An 11,132-nucleotide genomic window follows, 5' to 3' on the forward strand; every position below is an offset into this window, starting at 1 on the left:
GAGCGCAGAGGGAGAGAGGAGGAGAAGGAGGAGGGGAGGGCAGGACTGGCAGGGTGCGGTCTGAAGTGGCAACAGATCACTGTGGATCACCCAATTCCCTTCAATTCAACTGGAAAGCTGCAGCTTGTCGCATATGGAGAAGTCCAGAGCAGGGCATCGAGCAAAAAGAGCGCATAAGGGGCTGATGTTCTTCCAGATACCCTGGTGCACAAGAAAGAGGAGGGCAGAGAAACCACAACACTGCAACTTGGATGTCAGCAGCCGCACTCTCTCTCTTTAACTCTCACACCCACCAAATCGACTTTGAACCTGTTTGTTTAAATACACGGACTTCACAGCCTGCACACTTACTGCTGATTCCGTCAGGCGATTCAGAGCGGAGTTTCTCTAGTCTGTAGACGTGCAAAAAACTTTTTGGTATTCCAATGGTGCCTCGTGGAGACCAGGGGATGACCTTATTTCATCCAATATTTTCAGACGCTGTGCTTTATTTATCCCGGAAAAATGGAAACTAAACCGGAGTGGCACTGAAGACATCTCTCTCTCTCTCCCCCCGGGAGAGTCCTCCCTCTTTTCCCCGGGGCGATGCGGATCTCCTTCCTCCTTCTCGCAGCCTCTCTGTGCGCCTCTGTCCTCCTCCTCGCACCTGCTTCGGAGGGCTGCGGGCCGGGGAGGGGATACGGCAAGAGGCGGCTCCCCAAGAAGCTCATCCCGCTCGCCTACAAGCAGTTCAGCCCAAACGTGGCCGAAAAGACCCTGGGAGCGAGCGGGCGACCCGAGGGGAAAATTACGCGCAACTCTGAGCGCTTCAAGGAGCTCACGCCGAACTATAATACAGACATAATCTTTAAAGATGAGGAGGACACGGGCGCAGACAGGCTTATGACTCAGGTAAAGCTGGGTGGGGGATGTGGGATACGTAAAAGGGTCTTATCTCGGTTAAAGTGCCATTTTCGAGATCATTTTGTTTATCAGGGAGATCAAATTACACTGAGCTGAATGAACCAGATTAGCCACGCTGCTGCTTCCAGTTGTCTCCTGAGTGTTTGTTGTCAGTTAAATGTTTAAACCAAAGTGATTGATTCCATTAACTCTTGGTTTCACCTCTGGATTCTGCTACCTGACATACTTAGCTGCTGAGGCTGCCTTTAAGTGTTGCCTTCCCTGACCCCAATCTGGCTATAATTTTCCATTTGACCGAACATAAGTGAATCTTTGGGAAGTAGTCCTAACCCTCGATTCATTTTATGCTTTTGCTTAAGAGACATGTATTTTTATCCCGGTTCCATCTTGCCAGCTTGAGCTGTGGTTATTTTACGCAATAACCTCTCATATTTGCAAATCATTAAAATGCATGTCCACTCCTTGACTTTCAGCCTGGTTTGTGTATTCGGATTGAATGGATCTCAAGCAAACACCACAATCACAGTTGTGTGTACTTTGACCATTCACCTGACACAGTTGGAACTTGGAGCAATTATTTAAAGTGCACATATTGTTATTCTCATAGACCCAACGTACGTTTTGGTTTCGTGCGGTTTTGGTTTGGTTTTTTTCTTTTTTGTGCTCTTTATGCTTTAAAAAAAAAGGTATTTATGAAAATTATCTATTGAACTGATATGAGTTGTTTTAAATTAAATGATACTCCTGCAGCCTGTTGGTCAATTTTTGGCATTGCTGAATAGCCAAAAAGCCAAACTCATTGATCAAAATTTAGTCTCACAGAGTCAGCTTTTCGGATCATCTTTTTTATTCCTCTCATGAAGATCGACTTGGCTTTGTCTTTCTGTGTATAAACGTATCTATTTCCTGAACAAAACCATAATACTTCAACTAGATAGATGCACTGTAATTCTCACTCTTGTACTACTGGCAAAGTGCTTTTTGTTTTATTGTCCTTCTCTTCTAAAGACAGTTATGGAGTTGTATTTACCACTAACTCCATTGTTTCTGTGATCGTTGTCTGTCTGTTGTCTGTTTTCTTAATTCCCATCCAGCTCTGGCATAAGCCCCCCTCTGGGCCAGGTCCTGAAAGAGATTTCTACAGAGTCACTTCTGTCCACTGTCTCCATGTGCTTATTCATAATGAGGGATTGTTGTGAACTCAGTGACTTGGTGTGATGGGTTGTTGTTTTAAAATAATTTAGCAATATCACTCCAACAGAACCAAGGCTATTCCTGTTAAATGGGAGTCAGTCTTTCCTACTATCACCTCATGTTTGATAAGTGATTGATTTAAGTGAATTTTTAAATTTTCGCTTTGGGATCAATAACATGGTTTTTGATTCAATTGAATTTATGCAAAATGAGTGCTTCAATTCAATCAGCTGGGCTCCCTCAGATAATCTTGGGCTTTATACACTTGAGCATAAGTTTTGATATTTAAATAACATCTATTACTAAACACTCGCAAATACAAATTTAGAACCAAAACCATAGGTGCAAATAACTTCTCGACTGTAAAGTCTATTATAGCTAAATAAAGTTCTTTTTTTATTGGTTCTTCATTACTAAAGTTTTACACAATACTTTTTTTCAAGCACTTTGGTCAATAGGTAATTGATTTTAAATGTATGTAAAAAGCTTTGATTGATTGTATTTGAGTCTTCTATCGTACGACTATGATTAAATACAAATGTATATAATTGATTATAAAATTCTTATTGTGTAGAATATTTTGGATGGGTTTGTTCATATATTCTTATAAAATGAATTTCTTTGGCTAGTTTTGTTAAGTGCTTCGAGAGAGTATTTGTTGTGAATTGGTGCTGCATACATAAAGCGAACAGAAGCTGAACCATCCTTGATTGTTTTTCTCTAACTACTTTTGCTTTTTCCTTGTCTCGCCCAGCGTTGTAAAGACAAGCTGAACTCTTTGGCCATCTCTGTGATGAACATGTGGCCAGGTGTGAAGCTGAGAGTAACAGAGGGCTGGGATGAGGATGGTCATCACTCAATCGACTCACTGCACTATGAGGGGCGTGCTGTCGACATCACCACCTCAGACAAGTAAGAGAAACAAACTTGATACACATTTCTAGTCTAGCCAACTAACATTTAAGCTCTTTGAAATTATCAATAATTTGTTAAACCTATCAATAAGCTAACACATGACACTTTCAAAAAGCAAACTATATGTATTTTGCTTCTAAAATGTGTGAAACTGAATATTTCTTGACTTTTGCAGATGTCTTTTTTTTTGCAATTGTGATTCAGACCTTTTTCTCTGACAGGGACAAAAATAAGTATGCCATGTTGGCCCGCCTGGCAGTAGAGGCTGGATTTGACTGGGTCTACTATGAGTCTAAAGCCCACATTCACTGTAGCGTGAAGTCAGGTAAGAACTACCTTTAACGAATTTGAAAATTTTTGTGTTTGCGGTCAGCTGTTGTTAGCAGTAATGAGGCTGATGCGAAACACCTTGTGGGGTGACTCCCTGCTTGTACAGCCTCCATTTGAGCGCCTGTGTTATCATTTTGTGAAGGTGTTTGTGTGCAAAGCCTACTGGGAACCAATCAAAGCAGGGCGTGCACCTGTGATCTCTCCTTTATGCAGTCTCATCTTACTGTCAGGTCTTATGATAAATTTATCAGTTTATCAGAATTTGGCATATATAATATTTGTCCTACATGCCTATTTTTTCCAGAATGTAGTGCAGAAATGAAATTACTATGCCTTTTAAAAGGGACTTGGCAGCTGATTGGAATTGATGGTGACGTGGCTAGAGTTAAGTTGAGGGCAATCCTGAATGAAAACTTGAACGACTAGAGCGGAGGTTTGCCTCACACTGATCACCTAAAGCTGATGGAATGGTTTAGATCAGGGCGGTGTCCACCGAGAGCTACTATCCTGCAATTTTTAGACGCATGCTCAAGTCAAATGAATGGCTCGTTGCCAGTCCTCTACAGAGCCGAGTGACGTACTAATGAGGGAATTCAGCCATTTGATTTATGTGTGTTGGAGAGTGGATGCATGGATGATCTTGAGGACTGGACTTGGGGAAGCCCCTGGTTTAGATCAAACCATTACAATGACACTGTAAAGCACCAGAGCTAAATTCATAAATGCTCTCCGACTGAGCTTAATTTGCTTTTTTTTTTTTTTTAAATGGACAACTGAATTTAAGTCTGTAGATGTGCGAAACTGACATTACTCAAAAGATCTGTGGCTCTAAATGCAGTGAAAGGTTTGAATCGGGGGGGCTGAATACAAGTTTGTGCAACACTTTTCAGATTTTTATTTGTAAATGTATTATGTAAAATCTGCATCGATTTTCTTCTCCTTCATAGTTAGCCACTATTTTTTGTTGATCTATAACATACAGTCCATAAAAATGTTGTGGTTGTCACAAGACAAAAAGTTGAAAAGGTTTGAGGGGTATGAATACTTTTGAAAACTACTTTCACTTCCATCTTGTCTAAATTTGAATGCCTTGATTCCATTTCTGACAGACTGCTTTTGCCATGTGTTAATGTTAAAGCTAAGCTATGTCTTCCACCACAGATTCTTTTCCAGATTATATTTTCCTAAAAATAATACGTGACAACATTCCATGTAACTTTTGAATTTTTTTAGAAACCCATATACCTACGTCTGGTACCACCAGTTATTTGATGCCAAACCACACTCTAGCAGTCTGCCTAGGTTAGTAGGCTGTGAGATGATTAACTCTCTCTTTGTTTTTGCCGTTGCTTTGCCTCCAGTGAGTTTCTTTCAGATCTCTTATCTGAATCTTATCACAGGCCTCCTTTTTGTGGAGCCTTCGGGCTTTCAGACCCACACACACCTACACACCTTGAACAAATATTTGGCTCACTTGGGACTGCCTTAAGACAAGCCTCCCTCACAGACACCCCCACACGCCCACACACACATACACAGGTAACTATATGCACGTTTATACTGATTGATTTCTTATTTCTGTCCGATTTAAACTCACAGGAACCAAAAATAAGGATGTCACTTGGTTTAAATCTCTGCAGTCCAAACAATATCTAGAACCACGTCTGAGTCTGTGTACTTTCCTGCCTCCGTGACCTCGGTCCGTGCTCTGACTGCAGTGATACAATCAGCTGGTTATCCATTAGCTCTTGGCGACTACACTTTCTTGCCACCTCATCTCACTGCATCTTAAAGGGAACATTAATCCAGGCAGAGTTAAGCATGATATATTGTGCAGACAATTCTGGGTAAAGAAATGCATCTCAAAGGCAAAACGATAACTAAGTAATTTAATACAGCCGAATGATATATGCATATAATCTGTAATAAAAGACAAAACATTTTTCATTGTTTGACCTGATATTTGTTGTTGTTTGTTTGTTTCTGGCTATTTGAGTTAGGATTACCAAATTTGTTTCTAATTTCCAAATACAAGAACGATGAATAAGTTACTTTTAAATTATTATTTTTTTAAATTAATTTCTTAATCCTTGGGTATAATTTCCAGATCCCTGAACGTGCCACACTTTTCCATTCAAATATGCCAGTATGAACACTATGGACATTTCCAGCCATTGTTCCGTCCATTAAGAAGGCAGGTTCTGTGTCTCACATATGAACATATTTTAATCCAAAATGTGCGAAACAATCTCAGAAAAAAAAACAGACAAAAAGAACTTGTGTTGATGCTGGAAAGACAATATCACTATCCAAAGAGAAATCTGATCACATGGATTTAAATGTCAGTCAGTGAGAAGGGCGACAAATCTCAAAAACGTGTCTCCCTTATTATTCTGGCATTTGTCTAATTAAAATAAAAGAGGTAACTCTAGCTGACTTAAAACAGGAATGGTCTATTCTGAATTAGTATCAGACAATGGGGGAAAATAATCTATATTTTTATACAGTGTATAGATCTTCAACTTTGATTTAAAAGCTTGTACTCTGTTTTATCTATCACTCAATCAATCTCTTTATTTTGGTAAATTGTCCACATTAAACACAAGAAACAACAAAAGAAAAGAAAAATAATAATAATAATAAAACAAAAAAACAACAATAAACAAAGCTGTAGCAAGGTGAAACGTTAAACTTTAATTTTCTTAACCCAGTCTCACTGGATAGCAAAATATTATTTGTTTTGTTGACCAGTCATAGATGATTAACAACATTAATTTTATCTCAAACATTCAAGTTGTTTTCAGTTTATTTATGTCACCATTTCATTTCAAGGAATTTTACAAAAAAAAGTAATTCAGTCCATTCATACAGAGAAATTCAAAATCAAGTTTGATCATGTTTATCAAACAATCCAGTCTAGTTGAGTAAAAAAAATTAAAAGAACAACAACTTCTGCCTAAGGAAACTTGGCTGATGGCATCAAATCACTGCCTTGCAGGACAAATCCCCTTAAATAAGCAAGTGGCAGTGAGTTGAACTGGGTCACTTACTTTTCTGCAGTCCGTCATACTTAACAAGATGGTTGAAAAGAATTTGTAACCTTCACTGTGAATTTTAAATTATTGCACTAAAATAGAGATTTATGTTAAGTTTTATTTAAAAAAATCTATTGAAAGAATAAACATGCAAAATCTATTTGAAAAATCAATAACATTTCATTTTAATTTATCGATGTATGCCTAAAAAGCCAACAACAAAAACCAAGCCTTATTAACTTCGTTAATAAGGCTGTAGGTAATAAACAAAAGCAACTAAATAAACAGGACAGCTACTTTTGACTGAAAGTTAGTGTTAAGCAACAACTGCTTTCAACAGGAAATAAGCGGATTAACACCCTAAATAATCATAATAATGCAAATAATAAATAGTGAAGAAGTCAAAAGTATGAGAAGCAAAGAATAAAATGAATACAATCTCATATCAAAGACGACATGGAATGGAATACAAACTTAATTAATTCTACCCCGTTTCCAAATCAAATATAATTAACCAAAAAAGAATGTATTTAATTCAATTCAGTTTATTTATATAACCAAACCACAACATGTCATCTCAAGGCATTTTACAAAATAAGTCATTACAATTCAATCATACATACATTCCAAATGATTCTATCAAACAGCACATTAAGTTTACTCCATTATTCAAATTAGCTTAAAAGTACTTTCTTATCCAGAACCTTTTTGGCTTCATATAATACAGATATACTTCTCTATACTTTGTTATGCACTTTATATGTGATTTCCAAATAATTTGTCTATGATTAGCAATTGGGTATAGCAAATATATTTTAGTCGCCTCATTATTTTATAGCACAGTATAATAAAATATTATAGTGCCATCTGCAGATAAAACTGGTTTAAGAACATATACTTCGCAAAGATAATGAAAAACAAACAATTTTGGGCCCAACACTGACCCCTGGGGGACCCCCCAAGGAATGTTCAAAAATTTGAGACAAAATTCATTCTTCTTAACAAAATGTTTTCTGATCATCAGATACCTCCTTACCCATTATAGTACTGTTCATCTGATTATGTACTACTCAAGTTTCATAAGTAAAATGTCAAAATTTACTGTGTCAAAAGCCATTTTTATGTAATTGAATATTTCAATTTTAAATGGTTTTTAGGCCAGAGAAGATGTATTATTATCTATTAGTGCAGATTATCTATTTTGTCTAAATCCATATTGACAAAATAGATCATAAGATCCATCAGAACGTCCAGTATGTTATTAAAGTGTTTCTAGAATTTTTGAAAATTGTAATATTTGTAATATTTGTGAAGAGGTGTTTCTTCCCAGAAATATATTGGAATTACTTTTTGCTGTTTACTTTTTCTTAGAACAGCACCCATTAAACATGATAAATTGCAAAAGTAGGTCAGTGTTTTAGAAATTCCAGTGATTACTCTCTTTACAGTCATCTTGTGAATTTCATCACATTCTTAAAACATTTAAAGAGACTTGAATTAGCTCCAGTTACAGTCTACAGATTTTCTTTTTTTGCATATCCAAGATAAGTAAGGGTGAGAGCAACACTCATAAAATATGTCAACTCATAAGCAATCAGTGGAAAATGTGTTTTTGAAATTTGTTCTGGTCATGCACTTGACTTCCAGTTATAATGGGAGAGCCGAAAGGCAGACAGAGAGCAAATAGTTTGAACCTGAGTCATACTGCTATACAAATGTTAACAACCCCTCAGAGATTGAACTGAGATAATGTTGTTCTTGAGTTCGTGTCAAAGTCTCACCTGCTTTATGGATCACTAAGTGACCTGGAATAAAGAGCAGGTGTAGTGAACGAACGTAGAAAATCAAGCTAGGAAGTATCAGTACTTTATTTCAACCACATTTTTTCCCCTTCCTTGTTTTCTTTTTTATGTTTCGTACATCAAACTAAACCATTAAATAAAAAGCACAACTTCATAGAATTAAATAAAATAAATAGATGGATGTTTTTTTCTTCTTCTTTTATTCCCTCAGAGCACTCAGTGGCAGCCAAAACCGGAGGATGTTTCCCTGGCGACGCTCAGGTCACCATTGAAGGTGGACGCATCAAACAGATGCGTGACCTCCTCCCTGGCGACCGTGTCCTTGCGTCCTCCTCAACAGATGTCCACGCTCCACTCCTCTACAGCCCCGTTGTGTCTTTTCTGGATCGCCAGCCCAATGCCACGAGGACCTCCTATGTTATTGGGACGGATGGGGGACATAACATCACCCTCACAGCCGCTCACCTGATCTTTGTCACAGAATGTTCCAGCAGACTGACCAGGTCAGGGCAGGAAGAGACATCTCAGGACACAAAGCTTTTTGGTTCCACTTGGCAGAGAAGGGGACATGAACCAGGTATGAGGACAGTTTTTGCCAGTGAAGTCCAGCCTGGACAGTGTGTCTTTACATCTTCTGGCAGATCAAAGTCACATCCAAGACTCTCAGTTGTGACGTTTGTTGAGGAGCAGACAAGCACTGGGTTATATGCCCCGCTCACCCAGCATGGGTCTATAGTGGTGAACAGCGTGTTAGCATCTTGCTACGCTGCCGTGGACAGTCACTATTTGTCCCACTGGGTCTTGGCTCCTTTGAGACTTATTTACAGAATAACAGGACACTCTCAAGTTCAGAATGATGGGCTGCACTGGTACCCGTGGATTCTGCAAAGGCTGGGGAAAGTGCTGCTGGGCACTGAACACTTCCACCCTTATGGCTTTGACCAGTGATATAAACTTAAGGAGGACAAATAAATATCAAACTGATGGCATATTTTACTCACTTGCATGCAGGGGCACAATGAGGAAAAGCACAACTGTTTTTAGAAGAAGACTGATCAAAAGTGTAAATATATTTTGTATGTACTCCAAGTGCCTATATTTGCTGTACTTCAATAAATCTCTTATGTATGTCCCTGTGTAAGACATTGAGGAGGGAATAATTTCAATTGCATTAACATTAAGACTGACAACTGAAGCTTTTATTCAGCTAAAACAGGTATTGCCCTTAAATTGTTTAATTCCTTCTGAAAACCCTTTGTTTGTGCTGTCTGAGATATAAACATGATCCCTACTTTGGGACACTGAAAGGAGAAGGTTGGCGCAAAAACATTTGAAGAATATTAAAGAGGAGAGTGAGAAAAGAGAAAAGTTTATAAAGCTGTCAAGCTTTTGTATGTAAATAGGTATTTATACACTTACAACTATGTAGGAATAATGTAAAGGTTTACTTCCAGAATTGTCTCCTTCATCACTCTTTTTAAAATCTAAGCCTTGTTATTTCAGGATTTTTTTTCAGTGTGATGTAGAGCAGTAATACACAAATTGCAAAACATCTATAGAAGGCTTAAATAAAGCCACTAAATGGCAGGGAATAAAAGTGTGTATGAAACCACGACTTTTTCTCTACAGATAGTTGTATGGTGAACTAGCTCACCTTCTCAGTTGTTTTCAAGTCTTCCATCAGTTTTAAAACTACTTGATCTTTCTCTTATTCACATGTTTATCTACAATGTTTATGTTTTTTATCAGGTGTATTATTGAAGAGATAATTGTTTGATCATTGTCTTAGGGTGTCACTTTTCAGGTCAGTAATATGACTCAGGCTTTTTTCAACTACTGTATTATCTTCTATGCATCTCGTTAAATATCAGTAATTATCACAATTAGCACATAGAAAAGAGTTTCTAATTTTACAATGCCAATATCAGATTATGTTTGTGCTTCATCTCTTTTGAAACACCCACATTGGAGCAGTACATTTTTATCAGTGACAATATTAATTTTATGGAAGGCTGTATAGAAATGTAGAAATATCTAATATATATTTCAGATTGCCTGAACTGTTTCTGGTGTTGACTTTAAAATGCTTAATGAAAAGACACAATTATCTTGTAACTCCAAGGCATTTTTCTCAGAAATATTGTCAAATATGTATATTAAAGCTATTGGATAAACTATTTAAAGATCTATTTTTAGAAAAATGTTGTTTGTAATATTATTTTTGGCAACTTTGTTTATAAAATTTTGTATTTGACACATAAAAGTTTTAAAGAACTAATTGTGTCCTGTCTTGTTTATTTATTTTATCCTTTTTGGAGTGTAATAAATTCACAATTATGTCTGATTACTGGGAAAAGTTTGTTTTTTGCCTTTTAAAATGTACTGTCCAAGTGAGAAAAGCATACACATTATACTAGCTTAAACAACATCCAACAATTTACTATCTGTTGGTAAAAGGACCTGTCATCGTTACCAGCACAATGGAGACAATGCATGAATGACTGTGGTTAAAGGGTGGTCTGCTTGTTAGTTTCAGTACCAAGGACAGCAGCACCATGTGAAGTTCCACTTTGCTGCTGTGGATGATAGGGGCTTGTTTTGTTTTGTTTTTCTTCTAGGGTGAAGAGTTACTCTTTGAAAACAGCACACTCTGCTGGAACTCCACATATTTGCAGCAAATGCAGTTACTTGGAAAATAATCTAAACCACTTGGACTGTTTCCATTTTGATGTGTTATCAAATTAAATAAAGGATAACTATTCTTCTTTTTTGTTGCAAATTGAAAATCTTAAAAGTGTGGCATGCATTTTTACCCCAATGCCCCTAAGTAACGTTTTGTGCATTAATTTGTTTTCATAGTTCATCTTAGCTTTGCGATGGGCTTCATGAAGGCTGACAGGTCACAAATAAAGTTGCTGAGAAGTTTACAGAAGGGTATACTTTTGCAAGACAC

General features: G+C 37.3%; 1 protein-coding gene across 1 annotated transcript; it reads left to right on the plus strand.

Annotated features, from left to right (window-relative positions):
- The first annotated feature begins 585 nt into the window (after positions 1-585).
- Positions 586-10,453, plus strand: ihha (Indian hedgehog signaling molecule a). Its single transcript, XM_028023140.1, has 4 exons — positions 586-891; positions 2,852-3,009; positions 3,234-3,337; positions 8,391-10,453. Exons 1-4 carry the CDS (start codon positions 586-588, stop codon positions 9,125-9,127), a joined length of 1,305 nt encoding a protein of 434 aa, XP_027878941.1. The 3' UTR covers positions 9,128-10,453.
- Positions 10,454-11,132: the final 679 nt, after the last annotated feature.

The sequence above is a fragment of the Xiphophorus couchianus genome, chromosome 7 (genome assembly GCF_001444195.1).
Source record: "Xiphophorus couchianus chromosome 7, X_couchianus-1.0, whole genome shotgun sequence".
NCBI lineage: Eukaryota > Metazoa > Chordata > Actinopteri > Cyprinodontiformes > Poeciliidae > Xiphophorus > Xiphophorus couchianus.